At 27.8% G+C, this 25,582-nt stretch overlaps 2 protein-coding genes across 4 annotated transcripts; both read left to right on the top strand.

Annotated features, from left to right (window-relative positions):
• Positions 1–67: 67 nt before the first annotated feature.
• LOC122507038 (DNA-dependent protein kinase catalytic subunit-like) lies at positions 68–18,555 on the top strand. Its single transcript, XM_043619549.1, has 13 exons — positions 68–197; positions 423–604; positions 840–1,002; positions 1,084–1,196; positions 1,367–1,822; positions 1,996–2,174; positions 2,510–2,754; positions 3,817–6,119; positions 6,709–11,142; positions 12,971–15,289; positions 15,557–16,247; positions 16,424–16,635; positions 17,739–18,555. Exons 1-13 carry the CDS (start codon positions 74–76, stop codon positions 17,814–17,816), a joined length of 11,499 nt encoding a protein of 3,832 aa, XP_043475484.1. The 5' UTR covers positions 68–73; the 3' UTR covers positions 17,817–18,555.
• Positions 18,038–25,314, top strand: LOC122507039 (NADPH:adrenodoxin oxidoreductase, mitochondrial). 3 transcript variants are annotated; one of them, XM_043619551.1, is made up of 5 exons: positions 18,044–18,179; positions 22,511–22,640; positions 23,561–23,779; positions 23,866–24,081; positions 24,229–25,314. In XM_043619551.1, exons 2-5 carry the CDS (start codon positions 22,521–22,523, stop codon positions 25,069–25,071), a joined length of 1,398 nt encoding a protein of 465 aa, XP_043475486.1. In that variant the 5' UTR covers positions 18,044–18,179; positions 22,511–22,520; the 3' UTR covers positions 25,072–25,314. The 3 variants fall into 3 exon arrangements, with proteins under 3 accessions (XP_043475485.1, XP_043475486.1, XP_043475487.1); XM_043619552.1 differs by lacking the exon at positions 18,044–18,179 and adding an exon at positions 22,204–22,433; XM_043619550.1 differs by lacking the exons at positions 22,511–22,640; positions 23,561–23,779; positions 23,866–24,081; positions 24,229–25,314 and adding exons at positions 18,541–19,973; positions 21,074–21,635; positions 21,729–21,944 and having other exon boundaries at positions 18,038–18,179.
• Positions 25,315–25,582: the final 268 nt, after the last annotated feature.

The following is a 25,582-nucleotide window of genomic DNA, read 5'->3' on the forward strand; positions in this document are numbered from 1 at the left end:
AGTTTTCAACCGCAGAAATTTAATAACAAAAACAATATGATTACGTGCGCGTTATAAAAATTATTAACTAACAATGGATTTTCAAACTTTCTTCAGCATCTTCGAAAGATGCAAAAGAGAAAGAAATGGTGCAGGACTTGTCGATATTTTTAAAGACAGTCGCAAGTATTTTCAAAATATTTCCGGCAGTGAGAGCGGTTAGTAAACATAACCAATTTTCAAATAATAGTTAATAATAATTAACTATTGTTGTTATTGTAACTATTATTATTATTACTATTATTGAAAGAATTACTTTTTAGACCTTTTGCCTTTGTTTTAAAATTCTTTCGTTAAATTTACAACTTTGAGAATTTCGTCTATTTGAAATGATTGAAATTGTTTTTTAGAATTTTAATATTTCTCTGTTCTGTATTTTTTAGGATACGTACTGGCAACTCTTTTAGATGTCGACAATGGTATTCTTCGTTTCCTTCGAGATGAATTGGACAAAGGTGTTAAATTAAAAATTTATGAAACCGTAATTATCCAGGGTTTTCGTTTAGTTGAATTTGTCATGGAGCAATTTCAAAATGAATACGAGCCGTATATAATAGAAACAAAGGTACTAATTTCGCAACTAAATATAAATAAAGAAAAATATAATTTCAATTTTTTAATTTTAAATTTGTAGGTAATTATATAAAATACCTATAATACTATAAATTAATTTTGTAATTCAATTTATAATCATATAAAATATAATACTACAAATTAATTTCGCAATATTCAATAGTAAATGATGAATTTAATGAAATTAAATGAATTAATTAATGATTTAATTGAAAACTAATTTTCAGGAACTTTGTGAATTTACTATTAAAATAAGATGTACACATTATATTAAAAGAGCAGCTACATCTCTCTTCAAAAAAATCGTTCAACTATTTACGGATTTTGAATTACTTCTCAGTGAAACTGTAGAGAAATTTGGCAAAACATTGCATCGTTACGACGAGAAAGGTAGGCAACAATTTGTTTAAATTTCCATTAAGTAAATAAAAACTTAATTAAAATTAAAATTAAATTTAATTAAAATTTCAGAACGAAGTGAGATTTTTATTATAATGGCAGCAATAGCCAAACATAATTCTTCGGATGTAGAGAGATTTTCTAATGCGATTTTTAAATCAATTTTGGAGGATATGAAAGTTCAGGTACGAATTAAATTAAATTATTAGTATTTGTACTAGTAATTGTCTAATAAAATTCTTCGAAGGAATTAATTTTAAAATTAAAATAAAACTATTATGAAAAAATATATATATAAGATATAAATAATTTAATTTTAATAAATAAATTAATAATTAATTTAATTTTAATTTAGTTCAAAGACATCGGAATGACACAATCGGCGAGATTTCAAGAATATTTTGAAGCCTTAAGAGATTTAATGGAGTGTTTCACTCCATATCAGAGTGAAGAGAAAAATAATCTCTATTATCAAGAAATTTATAAGTTTATCAAAGATATTTGTAAATTTGACGAGGAAACATATGAATTAAATCCCGGCAAGCGTGATCATGGAGTTAAATATCACGAGAAGAAGAAAGCCGCAAATAATAATACAAAATCAGCCGTTGAATTGTTAATAAGACATTGGCCATTTTTTGGTACAATGATTTATAAGGATTATAAATTTTGGCAAATGAAATTTGAATATTTATTGAAGCAAAATGGAAAAACTGGTGAACTTGGCTGGCGTGCTATGAAAGCATTTTATAAAGCGATTGCACAATTGTTGAGAGACAGCGATACGAATGAAGAGAGAAATGTTCTTTTGGTAAGTGTCTCTATTGAATTAATCCACAATATTGAATAATATTTCTTCTGTTTTTTATTTAAATATATTTTTCACTTTCTATTCGAATATTTTTTAATTTTTATTTAAATAATATTTTCTACTTTTTATTATTTACTTTTCCTTGTATTCATAATTTTCATTTTACTTTTCAGTATTTTCGGGAATATTTTTTGAATTATCTTACAAGACTCGATTTGGATTCAAGTCTATTGCAACTGATTGTTTGGGCTTATAGTCAAATGGCTGCACCTTGCAAAAAGCATTTAACTACTAACGAAATTTATGATATGTATTCTTTTATATCCAGGAGATCTATTTCACTCTATATGAGGTAAATATTTATTTTTAATTATTCTTATTAATATAGATTTTAGTTCATTTTTTTATTTATTTTTTTTATTTTTTTCTTTATTTTATTCTTTATTTTTTTTATTTAGCAGAATATTTTTGCTAAATAATAAAATAAATATTTTATTCTTTATTCTTTCTTTATTTTATTTATTCCATGTATTTTCTTTTATTTATTTCATGTGTCTTATTATTTTTTTATTTAAGTTTCAACGGGCTTAAAAAAATAAATTCGTCCTTTTGTACAAAGTACTAAAATAAAAAGAAAGAAAAAAAACAGAATTTTAACCATTTAACTAAAAATTGTATTATTTTTAGTGACGACGCGAAAATTGAGGAAATCTACAGTTATGTGGAATCAATTTCGGAAATTTTAGTTCACCTACCGAATGTGTCGGTCAATCAAATAAAATTACTGTCAAAGCTTGCGATACTTCTGATTAAGCGATTTCCTGAATTAAGAATATTTGTCCAGCCAAGTGCAACAAAAGCTCTCATTAAATCGATCACTAATGTTGGATATCTTAATCAAAATCTTCAACAGGAGTATTTCTATGATCTAGGTAAATATAAAGAGTTTTATCAAAAATTTAAAAAAAAATAATTGAATTTCTGCGAAAAATGTTATAATTAACATTTTTTTAAATAATTTAATTCTTTCGAGAAATTTTTTTCATATATTTTTTATTAATTAGGTAGTCGAATTCTTTTGAGAAATGTTATTAATTAAGAAAATAATTAAAATCTCGGTAAGAATTTTATTGTTTTGAAAAAGAATAACAAATTTTCAAAATATTCAATTAAATTTTTTCCTTATACAGAATTTTATTGAAATTTTCAAAATAATAACATTACTGCGAAGAATTTTAATTAAAATTGTATTAAAAATATTTCAATTCTCATAAAGAATTTAATCACATTTTTTCTAAATAATTGAATTAGAAATTTTTCAAAATAAGTAATAAAAATTTTTCGACGAATTTTATTTAAATTCTTTAAAATAATCAATTTTATGCAGAGAATTTTATTAAATAAGAAAATAATTCAATTCTCACAATCTAAGAATTTTATTAAAATTTTGGAAAATAATTGAATTTTTTATGAGTAATTTAATTAAAATTATATTGGAAATATTTCAATTCTCCTGCAAAGAATACGTAACATTTAGTTGATAAATTATTAGTCCAATTAAAGAATTAGTGATTAGATTTCGATTAGATTAGATTTATTCTTCATTGTACACTGTTCACAGTTTTTAAAATTTCTATTCCCCGCACAACTAGTAGTACTATGGGCCATTCAAGTATTACGTAAGCATATTTTTCAGGTTTTTAGACCCCCCCCCCCTCCTCCATGTAAGATTTTTTATATGCATTAGCGACATTTTTTCTAATGGAAATAAGCAATAGCTAGACCCCCCCTCTCCCCCTTAAATGCTTACGTAATACTTGAATGGTCCCTAACTTAAAGAATTAGTGTTTAAATTAATAAATTAATATTTACTTTTAAAATAATGTATACTTAAATCACTTTTTTAATTTAAGTACAAAATTTTTTTATTAAATTAATTATTAAATTAATATTTAAAGAAAAAAACTGGAGATTAATTTTTCGCTTTTTTTCAGTTTACAACGGAATAATATGGACGTGTTCGAACACTTTATACATTGATGCAGAGTTAGCGCGCAGTACTATGAAAGAGAGACCAATTTGTTACAAAAATTATCTGCCACTTTGGGAAGAATTATTTAATTTACAATATTATCGAATTGAAACAGGACCACAAGTGATAAAACATTTATCTAAAGAACTCTTTTCAACCTGCATTTCGTTAATCAACACTTTGAATCTTCAAGTTCAATCAAATAACGAAACAATGTTTTCCGACATATCCCTATCGATGACAGCAGAAAATGAAACTGATTTTCGAATTTTCGTCAACATGGTCGATTTAAACAAGGAACTCTTCGAAAAACTCGATTCCTCCCAAATCAACGATTGGCTACCAAAACTCCTGTACGAAATTGTGAAAAATTCCTACAAACATCCAATGGTCTCCGGCTTTTACAAATTAGCCCACACAATTCTTCGAAAATCGAAAACATACTGGAAATCATTGGACGAAACAAATGAAACCTTCAAATTAATGTCCAAATTTTTATCAAATACTTTAGATTTAATTTGTGGTTTCTATCACGAATTGCAAATAGCGTGCGTTTATTTAATTCTCGATGCGCCGCTAAATCTAGTGGAGGACAAATTAAAAGAAACAATTCCCGTTTTTAAAATTGCCCTAACTTCTGGTCTGAGTGATTTCTCATTGGCTGCTTGTGCGCTCGATGCACTAGAACAATGGACAAGGGAATTAGCCGAAACTCATTCGTTTGAATTAAAGGAATTTCTGCAAGAAATAGTCCCTTGTCTAGAACCATATTTACAGAGTAAAGAAAGTGAAACGGAATTATTGCAAGATATTTTAAAAACACAGCGTAAAAATATCAGTCACGTTCAATTGAAAGACGAGACAAAAACTCTGGAAGAATTTCAAAGGAGAATTCTCCTATTTCTAGGCTCACTTTCCTCGGAGATAACGGAGAATTTTATTTACAAAAGTTCGCAAAATACAAAAGCAACGTGGGATAAGAAGGATCTATTGGAATACACTCTCTTCTTTCCAGACCGAAGACTTTATATCCATTTCGATAGACTTCTACCAAGAGTCATTGAATTATCGCTAAGCTCCGGCGATCGAAGGACAAGAATATGTGCCTGTGAAGTACTTCATTCGATAATTGTGATTATTCTCGGTAAAACGAGAGACATCATCAATAGACCAAATCCCGATCGATTTGCAAATTTATACAAAATTCTCTGTCCGGCAATGTTAAAATTGGGCTCTGATACGGATTTAGTTGTGAGACAATTGTATTGTCCGACATTATTGCAATTATCACACTGGTTGAGTTCGAAATTAATGTTAAAATCGCTGTCGACTATTTATTTTGTCGATTCACTCTTCGACGGTCTAACTGATGAATCAAATTCATCGCTGAGAGATTTTTCCGGATTGTGTTTAAAGGAATTTGTCGATTGGTCCATTAAGCAATCGTCCGACAGAGAATTGTCGAATTCGGCGATTAATATTCATACGATTGTGAGAAAAATTTGTACCTACGCTCAACATCCTTCGCAACAAAGGAGAATTGCGGCTGCGATTGCATTCAATCATCTTTATTCAAGTCTACGTGAAAGGGAGGAAATTTTGAATGTCTATTGGTTGGAAATTTTCTACTCAATTGTTAAGAGTTCCGAAGGTTGTGACAATTTGGGAATTACTAGTGCAATTGGTCATCTTGAGAAAGTATTGAAAATTAAGGCGAAACTTTTTAATGCAAAAAATTCCAAGAGAAGAAAACCTATTGAATTTGAAAGTGGAAATTTGAAGAGTAGTTTAATTTGGCTTTTGGAGCAATGTGGATCTTTGGATCGAAGTTATCGGAAGAGTTGTATGAAATTATTCGAGAATCTTCAACCATTTGTCGATGATTTGAAAGGAGAGAATTTAGTGTCTTTTTATGTGAAAACAAAAGGAATTGAAAGTTTTAATTCTATATTTTTGGATAAATTGAGGGAGAATATCTCAGAAATTTCCTTGGAATCTGTGAAACCACTGCTTCGAACTTTGGATTGTTATATTTGGTTTGTGAAAAAGAAACTAATCGACTTCAATTTATTATTCAACGAAGGAAATCCTGAGAAGGATTTAATTTTCTCTTATATGAATAATTTCATCAAGTGTTTTATGAATCGAATGGAAACCGAAGAGAATTCTCTATTTATTTCGAAGGAATTGGAATTATTAGAAACTCTCACCTGTGAAACGATTGAAACCCTGTTTTCATTTTGTCACAAGATTCTCAATGCAAGCGTAAGTATTTTTAAATTTGATAATTTTAATTATTTAATTCTTCAGAGTTGCTACTGTAACTTTTCCAAAATTATTTTCAAGATTTCAATTTAATTATTTTCGAGAAATTTTTAACTGGAATTCTTATCTAATTCAATTATTTTAAATATTTTTTGGAGAAAGTTCTTTAAAAAATTCAATTATTTAAAAACAAGTTCACCTAAAACTATAATAATTTTAAAATCCAATTACAAAACAATTTAACTAAATTTGAATAATTTAAAAATTTTAAATATGTTTCAAAAAATTAATTAATTCAGAATTTTTAATTAAATTTTTCGAAATTCAATCTATATTAATAATTATTAATAATATTAATTTAATATTCTAAAATATAAAAATAGTTTAAATTTAAATTTTTTATATAATTTTGAAATCTGAAATAATTAAATTCTTGCAAAGAATTTTATTAATATTTTAAAAATAATTGAATTCCTTGTGAAAAATTTTATTAAAATTTTTTATAACAATGAATAATAGTAAATTAGTTAATAATAAATAAATAAATTCAAGTTTATTTAATCATTAATTTAATTTTTTCCTTTTTTAGATTTCAATTTCATTCCCGGATTTTTGGAGTCAAGATCTATTTTCCCTAATATCAATTTGTGTCCTAAATCCCCAGGAAATGGGATTCGATACAAAAAATTTGGAAATAATGGAATCACTACCAGGCAAATTGGATGAATTACTAGTTGTCTTGAAAAATAAATCTCCCGAAGCGCTTTTGGAAAATTTTCTAATACAACTCTCGAGATACGTTAAAAAATACTATCAAAATATCACAATCATTTATATTGACATGAAAATAGAAGTCGAATTGAAATTCAATGTGAAAGGAATGATTTTATTGGAGAACCAAAAATATTTGGATTTAATTCTAAAGGAAGAGTTCCATCAAGCGAAGAAAAAATTCCTACAAGATATTTTCGACCTTCTTCAACGAGATTCCGAAGGAAGTTCACAATTTGAGGAAAATAAAAAAAGTGCCGTTCTCTTAAAACTCGATACAATAGAATATTTATCAACTATTCTAAAACTCGTCCTCGTAAATTATGAATCCGATTTAATAGAATTCTTGATTAATCTCCTAGTGAACGGAAATCAACTAATTAATCAAGACATGACAATTTTGAAACATGGAGATTATTTTTTGAGTGTATTCAAAACTCCCCTATTCGACGGAATGCTGAAAAATATTCAAGAAACGATGAAAATAATGGAGAATTCCCTGGAAAAAAATCCGGATAAATTGTTAATGATACTTGAGGAATTAGTCATATTTACCCACAAGTGGAAAAAAAATTACGCCCTTGAGTCTGAGGGACTAGCGAATGAACTTTTGAAAATATTCCCTGTATTGAAGAGAATAGTCTCGAATGTTGAACATCGAGAGAGGGGATTTATGAACATTTATCGAACAGTCGTTCGCCTTAAGCGAAATCCACTTGAAATTACAAATAAAAAGCACGACCTCTATTTATGGATTTTGAACAAACTCCAAGAGAATATTGATTTGGAAAAGAAGGCGTCAATTTTGGATGATTTTTTAATTTGTCTGACTGACATGAATAATAATAGTACGGAAGTTTCGTTAATTTTGGGATATTTGAAAAATGATAGACTTAATGTTGATGAGAATAATATTAATTCTTTGAAAGTCGCTGCTTGTTTTCAAACAATGCTTTCACATTTACCATTGACGAAATCGACTGTTCTTTACGAGGCGATAATTAATTTTGCCGCAGGATATTGCGAGCGATTGTATAACGAAAAAACGTCCAGTGTTATCGAAAACTATTTTCAACAAATAGAGGAAAATGTTCTAACATCACTCAATATTGCCTATAAATTATTCATGAATTCCGGAGTATTAACCGTCAGGTTTGATATTTTACGCCGATTTCTCCTGCCTTCGTTTCAATTTTCCAAATCTGGTGCCATAGAAAATTTTTTTGTGAAAAATGCCAAGGATATTTACTCGAGTCTATTAATTGAACTCAAAGGCGACGCTGAGGAGGATTTGAGACGACAGATCGTGTCAAAAATAGGAGCCTACAATCTTTTTGAAATAATGTTCGCCAGAGTTGATTTGGAGAAAATCACAAGCACCGAGAGTCGAATTGCGAGGAATATTTTCGAAAAACCCAGCGAAAAGGAGCTGATGGTGAAATTATTGAAACAAACCCTAGCGGAACGAAAAACAAAATGTTTACACGAGAATATCAGAGAAATTACGAGATTACTTCACTGCGCCGCTTATAATTGTCATATTTCCATAATAAGTCTGAAGGAAGAGGAGAAATTTTATTCCTGGACCTTCACGGAAAATAAGCAAGAAGGGAGTTTAATTTGGGAGAATATTATCGATCGGGAAAAGAAATATTCACTTCGACAAACATTTAAAGAATACCCAAAGCAGAAAAAGAAGTTAATCAATATTAAAAAAAGGGATAAATCTATTTCTGAACAATCCGAGAACTTTATTTTTAGGTACAATATCGCTTCGTCGACTCTGGTGGAAAATATGGATTCGTACGATTTTAATGAAGCGACACTTTTGACGAAGAATCAAGAAGATCAAACAATGAGTTTGACTTTCGAATGTGACGATTTTAACGAACACGAGTGTATGGCTTCTTTGTCTGGAATTTTGATCCACATGGTTCGGAATGATATCTTTGTTCCCCAAGAGGGCACGACGGAGAATCATCCCAAGTGGATGGGGAATTTTTTCCGATCCCTGAATACGAACTACGATAACGTTCGATTATTTCTGCTGAAAGTTATCTGCAATACCCAAGATATCTTCAAACCCTACATGTCTAATTTTTTGGGTATTATTCTCAACGTTGTCAACGAATATCTAAAGTCAAATTTTCTCAACTATATAATCACCGACGTTCTTCTTCTCCTCATCGATTGGCAAGTGAAACTTTCCGAAAAATACACCGATCAGGCACAAAATCTCTTGGAGCATTTAATCACCAAAGCGGATGTAATCCAAAACCGCAGCGTTCGTGCCTATAATATCGAACTAATAAAAATGATTCTCCAAAATTGGGGCGATCAGCTAAAACTCCCGGAGGCAATCAACGAAAAAATGAAAACAGCCCCAGAATTTGCGATTCAACTAATTTTCGTCTTCCTCGACAATAAGTTACAAAATCTGGTGGGGAATGCAGATCTAGTGGATTTTGTCCAAAAATCGTTCGACGATTGGAAACGAGAGGAGGATGTCGTTTTGCATAATTGCACCGCTTTGGGTTTGATAGCAAAATATTCGGATAATGACTCATTGAGATTGAAAATAAACGAAACGTTATCCACCGTTTTTCGGAAAATGCAAGTGGCTGATAAGAGTCGATTGATTAAGTGTATCCACACTCTGGTTGTGAGTTATCCCCCATGGATTGAGAATTTTTTCGAATTTGTTCGCAACTACATTGGCGAGGTGGACAATTTGGGAAAAGCCAAGTGCCTCGAGATATTCAGCTCGAGAATTCCGTCCCTAACCACCGAGGAAATAAAAAAGGAATTAGGTTACTTGAACTTTGAGAATTTACTAAAGAACAAAATTCTCACTTGTGAAACCATCGGTCTCGATATAATCGACAAATTAGTCCCAATCTTCGACGCGGGCGATATGCTTCCCTTAGCAGAGTTATCAATTCCCTATTTGAAAAACGAATCCTCTGAATTACGAGAAAAAGCCTATGATATTTTTATAAAAATCAAGAATAAATATGGAACATACCATACAATTGAATTCGACGAGAATAAATTACGCGACATGAGTGAAGAAATTCTCCTCCTTGGATTATTGGACACCGCCGAGAATTTGTACGAAAAATTAATAAACTACTGGACTGAGATTGTTTCCCAACCGGAGAAATTAGTGGAACGTTTATTAAAAATCCTGCAGCAGTACAAACCGGAAGTGGAACAAGTCTATCTTCTCTATTTCTGCCTCTCGATTCTACGACTCACGAACAAATCGAAAGAATACTATGAGAATATATTCAATGAAAAATTAGAGGAATGCTCATTTGTTGACTACGAGATAATGCTGAATTGGAGAGCGAAAAATTTGGGTTCGATTGCACCGCTGTTTGCAAAATCACTTGCCAGTCAAATGTCACAAATGGTCTCGAAGACCTTCACTCAGTCTTCGACTTTCGCCTCATCGCTCAGGGGACAATTATTAAGAGCCACAATTGATCCAAATTTTCTACCAACTGCTCAGGATGCTTCGACATCTAGAACACTGTCCGAAAATTCAGATTCGGTGTTTAAAATTCCAGACCCTGCTTTCAATAAAAAATCGAAACGATTTCTTGGTCGAGGTGGGGAGACGAGTGAATTTTTGCAGCACTTCGTTAAAACTTATCGACAACATGACGAAATGGTGAGGGAAGAAGTTGTGAGACAAACGAACGTTGTGAAACTTTATAGAAAATATCGTTACGGCGATTTTCCTGATATTCAAATTCCCCATTCGAGTTTATTGATTCCCCTACAGGAATTGGCGAAGAAGGATTCTTTGATTTGTAAAAATCTTGTTGTGAGCATTATTTGTTCGTTGTTGAGTGATTTGAGCACAACGAGGCCTAGGAATGAGCAAACAATGTCACAAATTTTCAGTGGTATGAGGAGAATTTTGGAAAATCGTGGTTCAACTTGGACACTTGCGGCAGTTTTGGAAATAACTTTGGCGAAAAAAGTTTGTTGTTATGAGCCGGATTTGGTTGGTCGAGCGACAAAAGTCAGTGGTCTTTATTCCCTTGGTGCTCTATATTTGGAAAATTATATGATTCATGGTCCTGATGATGTTTTAGAACCTCCGGAAAAAAGACGGAGAAATGATGATGAGAATTTAAATTGTGAACCTTCAATTTATCTCGCTAGAATTTACAAATCGATGAATGAACCTGATATTGTTTTGAGTATTTTCAAGAGTGAACTGTTCAGTGGGAAACTTCAGGTAATTTTCAAAAATTTCTTTTTTTGTTTCTACATTTTTTTTTTTTATTCAATTTTAAATATTGAATTTCAGCGAAGATTTTTATTCTCATATTTGAAAATAATAAATTCTTTCGAGAAATTTAATTAAAATGGTGTTGGAAATAATTGAATTCTTTCGAAGAATTTCATTAAAATTTTTGAAAATAATTGTATTCTTTCGAAGAATTTTATTAAAATTTTTAAAAATAATTAAATTCTTTCGAGAAAATTAATTATTAAATTCAATTTGAATTGAAAATAACTGAATTTTTATAAACAAATTTTAACAAAATTTTTTTAATTAATTGAACTATTTCAAAGAATTTTATTTCTTATAAAAAGAATTGAATTTTTGCGAAAATTATTATTTCAATTGTATTAAAAATAATTTAATTCTTTCCAAAAATTTAATAAAAATTTTTTAATATAATTAGAATGGATTTTTTTAAAAATCGTACTGAAAATAATTGAATTTCAGCGAAAAATTTTATTCTTTATTGAAATAATTTAATTTTTATGAAGAATTTACAGAATAATTAAATTGTTTTAAAAATTTTAATTAAAACTGTTTTGAAAATAATTAATTTTCTATTAAGAATTTTATCAAAATTTTTTTAATACCTAATTAATATTTTTTTAGTCTTAAAAATAATTGATTTTAATTAAAAATAATTGAAAGCTTTCGAGAAAGTTTATTAAATTTGTATTGCTAATAATTTAATTCCAGCCAAGAATTTTATTTTTATGGAAATAATTGAATTCTCGTAAATGATTTTATCAAAATGTTTGAAAATAATTGAATTTTTTGAAAGAATTATATTTTAGTTTTTGAAAAAAATTTAGTTTCAACGAAAAATTTTATTAAAATGTTTAAAAATCATTAAATTTGTATGTATTTTTATTAACATTGTACTGAAAAGACTTGAATAATTGATTTTAAGAATCTCATAAAAATTTTTAAAAATAATTGAATTTTTATTACTAATTTTTTTTTAAATAATTAAATTTATGAGACGAACTTTTTTTTTTTTTAAATAAAAATAATTAAATTCCGGTCAATGGTAATTTCTTACTTGAAAATAATTGAATTCTTTCAATGGATTTTATTAATATTTTTCAAAATAATTGAATTTTTATTAAATTTTATGTAAATAATTGAATTTTATTAAAAAAATTTTTTAAATAATTAGATTTATGCGAAGAATTTTGTTATATGTATTTTGAAAGTAATTCAATTCCTAAAAAGAATTTTTTTAATTTATAAAAATAATTGAATTCTTACGAAAATTTTTATTACAATTTTATTGAAAATAATTTATTTATTTCCTAATATTTAATAAAATTTTTTTGATATTATTGAATTTATGTGAAGAATTTCTTAAAAATAATTGAATTCATCAGAATAAATTTTTTTTTGTTAAATAATTAAATTCCAGTGAATAATTTCATTTTTGAAAATAATTGAATTCTTTTAATGGATTTTATTAACATTTTTCAATATAATTCATTTTTTATTGAATTTCTTGAGAATAATTGAATTTTATTATTAAAAAATTTTGAAACTACTTGATTTCCTGAGAAGAATTTTTTTTATTTATAAAAATAATTGAATTCTTGCGAAGAATTTTTATTTCAATTATATTGAAGATAATTTAATTGTTTCCTGATATTTAATAAAAGTTTTTGGTTATAATTTAATTTATGCGAAGAATTTTTTAAAAATAATCCAATACATGAGAATTTTTTTTTTAAATTAAATTCCAGGGAATAATTTCATATTTGAAAGTAATTGAATTAAACTTTTTCAGGAAGCTTCGCTGGCGCAGAGTTCGGGCGATTTCACGAGAGCAAGAAAATCATACGAGGAAGCTTACGAAATTGAAAATAATTTTGTCAAAGAACACTGTCTTCAGGAATCATTCGAGTGTTTATGTCATCTTTCCCGTTGGGACATACTCGACAAAAAAGTACATCAAGCATCGGGAGAAAATTTCAATAACGTCTGGAATGATACCGAGCAAGAGGAATGGCTCCTTCCATGGATTTTCCGTGTCCATTTACATAAAATTCTCAAAGGCGATCTCACAAAAAATCGTGACACCGACAGATTATTGCATTTCTTAGGTTGCATTGACGATTGGATAAGAGGTGAAAAATTACCCAAAATAAAGCAACGTTTCGGCGAGGAAATGGCGAATATTTACATGATCCCAGAGAACGAGAGACTCGAAATAGCTCGCGACTATCTAAAATCAAGTCTCGACGACGCTCGAGAAAATTGGCTCCGACTAAATCCACTTTCAGAGAAACTTCGTTCGCGTCTCCTTCGAAAATTACGTGGAATCAGTAGCATTCAATTATTTTTCAAAACACTAAAATCCGCCAATTTAACGCAAGCAGTTCAAGATTTATTGAAGGAATGGAATCAACATTTACCATCGTCGAATGACGATCTTCTCCTTTGGGAGACTCACATGAATTATCGAATGCACTTTGCGACTATTTTAATGAATAAATTCGAGAGCGAAGAAAACGAAAGTATTCTAGAAGAAATAAAATCTAACGACATTCAGCAAAAGATGAATTTTCTCGATTTTGCCATCGAGAGACGTAATAATTTCATAGCCAAAAAGTACGTCATTGATTTAGAGGAAACAATCAAATCGTCAGGTTTGAAAAAATTGGAGTTCAAATTATCGACATCAAAATGTTTTCACCTAATGGGCGAATTCACGAACGATATGTCGAAAAAACTCTCCCACATTTCCAAATCGTGGAAGTACGTTCACAATTATCTCGAATCAAATGAATCCGAATTGTCGCAAAAAATTCCCGCCTTGCAGCACGTGACAACTTTAACACTACTTTTGGAAAATATTCTCAACGAAAATCTTGTGGAAAAAATTCTCTCTATTGATTTTTCCTCAAAATTCAAAGAACGAGCGACTGATATCCAAAGTTTGAGGACAAATATAATCAGATACGGATTATCGACACTGAAGGAAAGTTGCAAAATTGCCGAAATGAGCGACAAAGCCGAGTGTTATTTCAAATTAGTGACACACTGTTACAATCGACTGTCACTCGGAGGAAGCAACGAAGAAATTCGTGAATTTTTCAGCGCCACGCTAAAAGCAATGATTCACGGTTCTTCCAAAGCCGCTCACTATTTTCCCTGCCTTCTAAAATCGGAATACCTTCAAGACGAGTCGACGAAAAAAATATTCACTCAAGAGTGCGAAAAAATAGAAACCTGGTTATTTATCACTTGGCAATCGCAGATATTCTCCCACTTGGGTGGTCCATTCGCGGAAATTTTAATTCCCATCGTCGATCGTTTAGTTCAAGACTATCCCAATGCAGTGATGTTCAATTTCCGGCTGACAATTGAATCAAATCGGGATTTATTGACTAACACAAGAATATTGGCAATAAAGGAAAAATTGTACAGTAAACCCGGTGTTGAGGGATTTTTAACAGCAATGCACTACGTCGCACAACCGGAATTATACCAAATTTATCATCTCACGGAAATTTTGAAGAGAATCCAACAGGGAAAATCAGTGGGAAAAGGGGAAATTTTAGAAAAACTGTTTCCTGAGAAACATTCCGAATTATTGTACTGTGGTGCACTTTTCAGGCAAGTGTCGAAAAAAATTGAGAATTTCAAGAGTGAGATAGAAAATTTGAATGAGAAGTCTCAGACGGAATTGAAGGTGACAATAAAAAAAATTATTGGCATTTTGAAAAAGAGTTTAAACGAGAGAGTTGAAAATAAGAGTATTTTTCAATCGAAACTGAAAGATTATAGTCCGTGGTTGCAAAAATTAAGAGCATTGGAGATTGAAGTACCTGGTCAGTATTTGAGTAATCGGAAACCATTGCCTAGATATCATGCGAAAATTGGAAAAATTGAATCCTATATTTACGTTATTCATCGATCAATAAGAAAACCAATTAAATTGACGATCGTTGGGAATGATGCGAAGAATTATAATTTTCTGGTGAAATTTGGAGAGGATTTGAGAAACGATCAACGAATTCAACAGGCATTTGATATTATGAATAAAATATTACAAAATGATATTTCTTGTGCGCAGCGACATTTAACGATTGATACTTATCAAGTGAGTGACATCGAAAATTATTTATTTAATTTAATTGAATTTTTTTTCAATTTTGAATCTGAAATTAATCGAAAATTGAACTTGATGTTTTAAAATAAGAAAGAATAGGAAATAAGAATTGAATTTCCTAGTTATATTTGCTAGTTAATTCGATAATTATTAAAATTATTAATTATTATTCAATTATCAATTTTATTACCTATAATTAATTTAATTATGAAATAAATTGTTATTTCAAATAATAAAATTTCCCAATTATTTTTTCAGGTAATTCCCTTCTCGTTGAGTTTGGGACTAATAGTGTGGATCGACGAAATGAAAACCCTCGACGATTTCATTGATTTCACACTCACGTGTGAAGAAACAAATCAATGTTCGTTAAATATCGAAAAATACGACGAATGGATAAGAAAAGCATCGTCAGGAAGGAGTTTGGCCTATAAGGAATCATTGATCAAGTACAATGCAAAAGCAGTTGTTGCAAAAATGAAAGAACTCGTTAAATCAATAAATGGCGATGCATTGAGAAAAACATTTTTCACACTGAGTCCATCGTTTGAAAGTTTTCTCTCACTTCGTAATAATTTTATTGCCACCTACGGGACAATGTGCACAGCACAATGGATAATGGGAATTGGAGATCGTCATTTGGAAAATATTCTCATTTCAGTGAAATCAGGAAGATGTCTTGGCATTGATTTTGGCTATGCTTTTGGTGCTGGTGTCGATATTAGTATTCCCGAAATGATGCCATTTCGATTGACACCACAAATTCTAAGCTTATTTAAACCATTCGCCGAAAATGGTCCATTTGAGGCGACAATGGTTTTTGTTTTAAAGGCATTGCGAAGGGAGAAGGGACCATTGATGGCATGTCTCGATGTATTTATCAACGAGCCTTTGAACTGGTTGGAAAATATTCATCAATTCTCGAAAGAAAATCAAGAAGAATCCGAAGGTATTTTTTATTCTTTTATTTAATATATATAAAATTAAAGAAATTTGAAATTAAATACGTAATTTAAAAAATTGAAAATTGAATATACAATTAAAAAACAAATGAAAAAAAATAAATAATTTAAAAAAAAAATAGGAAATTAAATTAAAGGTATATAATTTTTTTTCTTTTTACAGATGTGAATTGGTTACCAATAAAGAGAGTGGCTACAGTTGCGCAAAAATTGGATGGAAAAAAACCCTCACTCATAACTTTAGAGGAATTAAAATTAGTTCATGGAGATAAAAAATATTATTGGCGATATTTGGATATTGTTAATGGAACCGAGGAAGATCACAAAACGCTTCGAGCCAAAATTAAAAATGATAATCTCACTGCTGAAGAACAGGTAAACTTTTGAAAATGAAAATTTTTATTTTGAAATCTAAAATATTTTTTAAATTTGCAAAAAATTTATCAAAATAATTTTAATATTTCATTAAGAAAATATTTTTTGGATTTACAAAAACAATTTCAATATGAAAATATTTTTTCGATTCACAAAATACTTGAATTTTTTAAAAGAATTCAATAACAGTTTTTAAAAATAATTAAATTTGAACGAAAAATTTTATGAAAAAATGTTTAGAGTTAATTCAATTGCTCTGAGAATTTTAAATAAATTTCTATTGAAAATAATTTAATTCTTATTAGCAATTTTATTAAAATGTTTTAAAATAATTGAATTTTTTATTTAATCCTGAAAATAATTGAATTTAATTTAAAAATAATTGGATTTTTACAAATAATTGAATTTGTTAAAAGAATTGAATAAAAGTTTTTAAAAATAATTGAATTTAAACCTAAATTTTATCAAAAAATGTTTAGAAATAATTAAATTTTTTTAAGAATTACAATTAAATTTTTTTTTAAAATAATTGAATTTTTTATTTAATCTTGAAAATAATCGAATTTAATTTAAAAATAATTGAATTTGTTAAAAGAATTGAATCAAAGTTTTTAAAAATAATTGAATTTAAACCTAAATTTTTATCAAAAAATGTTTAAAAATAATTAAATTTTTTTTAAGAATTGCAATTAAATTTTTTTTTAAAATAATTGAATTTTTTATTAAGAATTTTATTAAAATTTTTTTAAATAATTGAATTTTCTATTAAATTCTTGAAAATAATTGAAAGTAACCTAAAAATAATTGACTTTTTTCGAAAAAAAATTTCATTAAAATTTTTTAAAATAATTGAATTTTTGCGAAGAATTTTCTTGAAATTTGTAAAAATATTTGTGAAAATTGTTTATAAAAATAATTAAATTTTTGCCTAAAATTTTATTAGAATTTTTTAAATAATTTAATTCTTTCGTAAAATGTTATTAAAATTGTATTATTATTTTATTACATTTTTATTAAAAAAAATAATATTTTCTATCAATAAAATTAATTTTTTCAGTTATTTTAATTTTTAATTAATGAAAACAATTTGATGAATATTTCAGGTGCAGTGTTTAATTGACCAGGCATCGGATTTTAATATTTTGGGTCGCACTTATAAAGGATGGCAACCGTGGATGTAAAAGAAATTACGTCCGTATTTTTAAAATTTATGTTAATTATTTTATTTCTTTTTATTATTATTATTAGCGAATAGTTTTTTACTTCGAGAAATTCTTGAATTTTAAATAATATTTTAAAAATTAGCGCCGAAAAATATCGACCAATCAGAGGCCATCTTTGCACAAGCCAATAGGAAATCTGGTGCCACGTGTATATTTCCACAGTGTTCGAAAGAAATCAACTTGTCAAAAATTGTTTTTGATTGTTTTGTTATGTCATTTTCAAAAATGTTACGAATATAAAAAGAAGCCTATTTTTATTACACTTTGTTGTATACACTTTGTATATAGTTGCACAACGTATTTAATTGTAGGAGTGAAAAGGTGAGAATATTTCATTATTTTTTTAAACGCCGACAGCCGCACTGCCAATTCCTAACCTCAAAAGAAAAATAATCTTTATTTATCAAAAAAAAATCCAAAATTTAGCTCAAGTTGTATTTTTTTAAAGTGTATTGTAAAACTTTCTTTCGTCCACATAATTGTTTTGATTGTAATAAAAATATTTTTTCTAAAATAATTTTATAAAAGTACAAAAACATTTTTCAATTTCCCAAAATTTTTTTTGAATTAAAAAAAACATATCTTTAATATATTTAATTACATAATTATAAATATAGACTGGAAAGTGAAATTAGTCTCGAAAATTGTTGAAAATAACTAATTAAATAATTTTAATTTCAAGAATACTAAATAGTGAGAGAAATCACGAGAATGGATGATTATCGACAGTTCCAGAAATTTAATGTTATAGACGAAGTATATATCGAAGATACAGTGAATGCTTCATTTAACAAAATATTTTCTTTCGAAAACAATGGAGATTGTTGCCTACCAAATTCAAATACAATGTTCAAAGAAGACGCGTGGCACATAAAAGAATTATACGACATAAAATCAATTCTAAACGACACAAAATCGAAATTAAACAATTATCGTCTCAATGAATGGAGTGAGCACACGCGTAAGAGAAATAAAGCAGGTTCCGTTATTTATTTCATTGACAAAAGAATCGAACCTGAATTTGTCACCCAAGCTTGGTGTAAATTCTACGAAATTGTCTCACGTTTCCCCCTCGTACCAAATAATGCAATTACAAACAAATCCTTTACTTCCGTTCATTTATGCGAGGCACCAGGTGCTTTTATCACGTCACTAAATCATTGGCTAAAAAGTCATCATCCTCTGATTAAATGGGATTGGATCGGAACCACTTTGAATCCATACTACGAGGGAAATTCCATCGAGCGAATGATAACTGACGATAGATTTATAATTCATACACTCGAACATTGGGAGTTTGGTCCCTATAATACGGGAAATATTGTCGAAGAAGAGAATCGAGAGCAAATAATCGAGAATTGTAGGAGGAAAGATGTTTATCTTGTGACTGCGGATGGAAGTGTTGATTGTTCAAATGATCCCGGCGAACAGGAGCAAATAGTAACGCAACTTCATCATTGCGAGACAATAACGGCTTTGAATATTTTATCCGAGGGCGGTAGTTTTCTTTTGAAAATGTTCACAATTTTCGAGCATACAACAGTGTCACTTCTTTATTTATTATTCTGTTGTTTCGAATCGATTCACATGTTTAAACCAGCGACAAGTAAAGAAGGAAATTCAGAAGTCTACGTAATATGTTTAAATTTCAAGAGTTTTCAATTCATGAAAAATCGGGAAATATTTAATAAAAAATTCAATGACATTTCAACAAAAGCAATGTTTTGTCGTGAGGATATTCCCGATAATTTCATTCAAGAAATCATTAAATGCGCCGAATTCTTCAAAAATCATCAATGTAAAGTTATTCTCGAGAATATTGAAAGTTATGACAAAAATTTCAAGGATGTTATTTTAGAGAGAATAAAAAGAACAATTGCCGAACGATACATTGATATTTATGAATTGAAAAAATTGCATAATAAAAATTCGGAAATTGTCGGCAGAACAAAATTAATGGCGTACAACAATTTTTGTTGTGACGCAAGAAGTCCATTGGATTCGTACAATGAGAGAAGAAGTATAAGCGATTTGGAACCAGTTTGTCGTTTAAAGGTCTTATTAAAATTACTCCAAAACATCGAGACGTTGGAAAAAGATTATCGATTCGAACGTGTGGGTTTTTTTTCTAATTAACAGACATCACAGTTGGTCCCGTTTTCTCCTTATTTCAATTTTATCACTTTTGACGATTTGTCACCTTTTTCCCCTTTTTTTGGTAATTTGTCCCCCTTTTCATCTTTTTCTAATCAAAATTTCAATTTTTAATGAATTTAATTAGAAATTTTAAAGAACTTAGATTTTTGAAAAATTTTAATAACTAAAATTGTTTTGAAATTAGTTAATTTTTTTAATACATCTTTTATTAATTATTAAAAATAATGGATTTATAGAAGAATTTTAGTTAAAAACACTAAAAAAGAATTGAATACTGGAGAAGTTGTAAATAATTTCAAAAATCCAATTATTTTCAAAACTAATCAAATTCTTCGCAAAAATTCAATTATGTTCAAAAATTATCGTCAAAATTTCAATTATCTTTATAAATAATAGAATTTTTTTCCGAAATTCAATTATTTTCAAGAATTTTCTCAATTCAATGATTTTCAATGTTTACTATTTTTTTATAAACTTTTCCAAAAGAATTCAATTACTTAAAAAAAATTGGTATAAAATTAACTACAATTAATCTACAATTTCTCGAAATTATTTAATTATTTTTGTAAATTTTCATAAAATTTTCCGCAAGAATTAAGGAAGAATTTTAGTTAAAAATTCTAGAAAATAATAATTGAATCGAAATGATGAATATTTTTGTTTCATTTCATTTTTAGAGTGAATCGTAGAATATTCTTTAGGGAAAAAGTCAAAATTTTGTCTGGAAATCAGAGAAAAGTCAGGGAAAAACAAAATAAAATTTTTGTGGCAACTCTGATTAAAATCGAATTGTTTTTAAAAGATTTTATAGAAGCTATATGATAAAAAATTTGAATTATATTTGCAAGTTGTATAAACGAAAAAATTTTTGTCCCCTTTTTGAAGAAAAAATTCCCCTTTTCACCTTTTTTGAGGAAAAAAGCTACTGTGATGCCTGAATTTAATATATTCTCAATTTTTATTCATTTGCGAGAGTTTAAATTTAAATACTTATAAATACTCGCAAGTGAATATTCAAATTCTATATCTTTAATTATTTATTTACTTATTTTTTTTAGGAAACTAAACAATTCTATAAATTGTGGATCAATTTTGGAAAGCCGTATCGTAGAATTCAAAGTTCGAAATTTGTGCCAACGAAAATTTTAAAAACACTAAATCAAAGTTTCGAGGTCATGGAAATAATGAATATTTGCAGTGATTTTACGACGGAAGAAAGTGTCATTAAATATTTAGATAGAATGCGTTTCAATGAGGAATTAACGACTATCATAAAATTCAAACACATTAATGAGGAGAATAATTATCAATTAATAAATGATATTTACGAAACATTGGGGAAAATTGCACAAGGAAATAATCTTGTTTTCATTGGTTATAGTTTATTTTCACAAATGAATGTTGGCCTTCTAAAGCTAGTCTCACGTTTTTTCTACTCAATGAATTTTCAACCAGACAATAATCTCGGTTATGTGATAATATTCAATAATCTTCTCAGTGAAAAAAATACAATCTCAAGAAATGGAAGGAAAAATTTCGATCAACTTCTTCAAGTTGCCAAATTAGCGAAATCCAAAGAGAAAATTATTTTATCAGTTTTTTCAATGTTGGATTTGTACGGTAAGAAAAATTGTTTCGAATTTTTTTTTTTAATTTAAAAATCGAAATTTTACGATTAAAAAATGACATGGGAATATTTTTTTTTGTTTTTAGAAACAGTTTGGATGAAAAATATCACGTATATTAATTTATGGAATATTAAGTGCTTCGCGAAGAATATCAGAGAGAAAATCGCCCAAGAAAAATAATTAGAATCTTTTGTAAAATATTGTAAAATAATGACAATTTAGATATCTATTCGAATTTATCTAGTCTGACTGATATTTTTATTACTTAAGAAGTAAATAAAAGAAGATTAATTATTTATAATCATCTCTCAATTAACACCTTTACGATCGTTTATATTTTGAAACAAGTGACAAATTGTGCAAACGTTCCTTTTTTCTTTTTAGGAAAAATACTTATAAATTTTTTTTGTCACTTATTTTAATTTAAATTTATTTCAATTCTTTTTGTAATAATTAATTTTCATTTCTCTGATTAATCTTGACATTGAAATTAAAATTGAAATTGAAACTGAATTTAAAATTGAAATTGAAACTGAAATTAAAATTAAAATTGAAATTAAAATTAAAAATTAAATTAAATTGAAATTAAAAAAATTGAAGTTTTTCTAATTTTGAGTGAATTTTTTCAAAAAAAAAAATGAGTAGATTTGTCAGTGTTTCTTTGATCGAAACGATGTTTAATGTATTAAAGTATGGCAAGGCATTCCCACTAAAGTATCTTCAAGGTGACACCAAATTTGGAATTTAACGAGAAAGGGACAAGTAGAAATCAAGACTCGGATGCGGCAGTGTAAGAGCCTCGGCTTATATGCATTCACATTATTAAATAATATAAAATAAATAATAACAAATTATATTTTTTTTCAGATTCAGAAAAATGAAATCTAAGATAGTCTTTGATTTTGTACGACAATTATCTAGTAAATCTTTTCCTCCAAAAGTCTGTATTGTCGGAGCTGGTCCAGCTGGATTTTATGCTGCACAACAATTGATAAAGGTATTTTGTCAAATTGTTAATTTTTATTATTTTTATTAGAGGTGTAAGATTATAACTTTATCAAGTCAATTATAATTGACTTATAATTATTATTGACTTTATAAGAAACTAACCTTACACCTCTAGTAAATATATACCTATTCACAAAATTTAGTTATTTCTATAAATAATAAAATTTTTCTCAGCAATTCAATTATTTTCTAAATTTTTAATAAAATTCTTGCAAAAATTCAATTATTTACAGAAATTTGAATAAAAAAAATTCTTCGCTAAACACTGCAAAATATTTTTATAAATGAAAAAATTCTTCTTAAGAATTCAATTATTTTCAAACTTTTATTAGAATTCTTCACAAAAATTTAATTATTTGAATAAATAATAAAATTATTCGAAACAATTAAATTATTTTCAAAATTTTAATAAAATCCTTCTCAAAAATTAAATTATTTTGATGAATTAAAGAAATATTCTCAAGAAATCAATTATTTTAAAAATTTTTATTAAATTGTTTAGAAAAATTCAATTATTTTGATGAATTAAAAAAATATACGCAAGAATTGAATTATTTTCAAAATTTTAATAGAATTCCTTATAGAAATTCAGTTATTTGTATAAATAATAAAATTTCCCTCAGAAATTCAATTACCTTCAAAAATTTAATATAATTCTTCTAAAAATTTAAATTATTTGTACCTATAAATATTAAAATCCTTCGCAACAATTTAATTATTTTCAAAATTTCCACTAAAATTTTTTTGCAGTAGTGTAATTATTTTCATAAATTAAAGTTAAAATGTTAAAATCATTAAAATTAATATTATATAAGTAAAATTATTAATTTCTGACTATAATAAAAATTAATTTTTCTAAATTTAATTGTTTAATATAATAATTTTTAATTTTATATTTCTATTTTCAAGGGTTCGACTGAAGTGGAAGTTGATATTTTGGAAAGACTTCCAGTGCCCTATGGATTAGTGCGTTATGGAGTTGCTCCCGATCATCCGGAAGTTAAAAATGTGATCAACACTTTTCACAAGACTGCAAAAAATTCCAGAGTTCAATTTTTAGGAAATATTAATGTAGGACGAGACATAAGTGTTCAAGAATTAAAAGACAATTATCATGCCATTATTTTGGTAAGTTTATTATACAATTTTTGAAGAAAAAAAAAATTATTCATTAATAATTATTATTATCAATTAATTGAGAATTTTTATTTTAGACATACGGTGCTGAAGAAGATAGATTACTAAATATTCCAGGAGAGAATTTAAATAACGTTATATCAGGACGACGTTTTGTCGGATGGTACAATGGAATTCCTTCCGATAAGGATTTAAAAATTAATTTGGACGTTGAAGAGGCTGTCGTTATTGGTCAGGGAAATGTAGCGATCGATATTGCAAGAATTCTATTGACTCCGGTTGATAAATTAAAAGTACAACTCCGTTTTATAATTAATTCTTACCACTAGAACTTATAACTAAATTATTTTATTATATTTTATTATTAAATAATTAATAATAAAAAATACAATTTATAAGGTTGATAAAATGACAAACTATTTATCGAAAATTGATTTTAGGTGACGGACATAACATCATACTCTCTGGAGCAATTGTCTCGCAGTAAAGTCCGAAAAGTTTCCCTCGTTGGACGAAGGGGACCCTTGCAAGCTGCCTACACAACGGCTGAACTTAGAGAAATAATTAAACTCGAGAAATGTAAAACTTTTTGGCGTTCCGATGATTTTACCGGAGTCAAGGAAATTCTTCAAAATCTCGCGAGACCCAGAAGAAGATTAACTGAACTAATGTTACAATCCCTCGAGAATTCATCGCAGGACACTGATAAATTCGACAAGGAACTAAATCCAATTTTTCTCCGAAGTCCCATTGAATTTCAAGGTTCAAAAACTCTCGACAGTGTCAAATTTTCCATTAATCGTCTGAAAGGTGATGACATTTTAAAACAACAAGCCGAGGCTACTGAGAAAACGGAAGAAATTCCCTGTGGTCTTGCACTTCGAAGTATAGGTTACAAATCGTTGCCAATTGACAAAAGTGTGCAATTTGATTTGAAGAAAGGACGCGTTATTAATTCATCGGGTAAAGTTGATGATAATATTTATGCTGCCGGTTGGGTGGCAACTGGACCAACGGGCGTTATTCTATCGACAATGAATAATGCATTTGCAATTGGTGCAATGATTCACAAGGAAATTCATTTCACGGAAAATAAAAGTGGCTCATCGGCTTTGAAAGATATTTTACACAATAGAGGAATTCAAATTGTAACTTATGAAGATTGGGAGAAAATTGATAGGGAAGAGATTGAACGTGGAAAAGCACTGGGAAAACCAAGAGAAAAAATTGTTAACATTTCAGAAATGTTAGAAATCGCCGGCAAAACTACCAGTGGTCTTTAAAAAAAAATTAATTAATCTTCGTCGTGACAAAAAAAGCAAAATTAAAAGCGGTGCAATTAAAATAATTTAAATTATCTTTTTTAAAATCAAATAAATTCAAAATTTTTTTTAAATTTGCAAATCAAATTTTATTGTCATTGTCGATATAATTTTTATTCTACAAGTAGCAGTTTTCTAAATTAAATCTAAATGTTGTTTTCGACAAAGATCCATTTTTAAAAGAATAAATTTTATTTTTTTGAATACCATAGAATTTTTTAACTGAACTGAATACATTTTTCTGAATATGACATAATTTTGCAACTGGAATTTTTTTTTTTTTTTGAACAAGATATCGTTTTTTAAAGAATAAATTTTGATTTTTCGAATATGACATCATTTCTTTAAAGAATAAAATATATATTTTAGAATATGATATAATTTTGAACAAAACATAATTAGATTAAGTATTGAAATTACAGTAATAACTTGTAAAATAATAAATTTTTTAATTTTCAATTTACGGACAATT

This window comes from Leptopilina heterotoma, unplaced genomic scaffold (assembly GCF_015476425.1).
Source record: "Leptopilina heterotoma isolate Lh14 unplaced genomic scaffold, ASM1547642v1 Lhet_44, whole genome shotgun sequence".
Classification (NCBI taxonomy): Eukaryota; Metazoa; Arthropoda; class Insecta; order Hymenoptera; family Figitidae; genus Leptopilina; species Leptopilina heterotoma.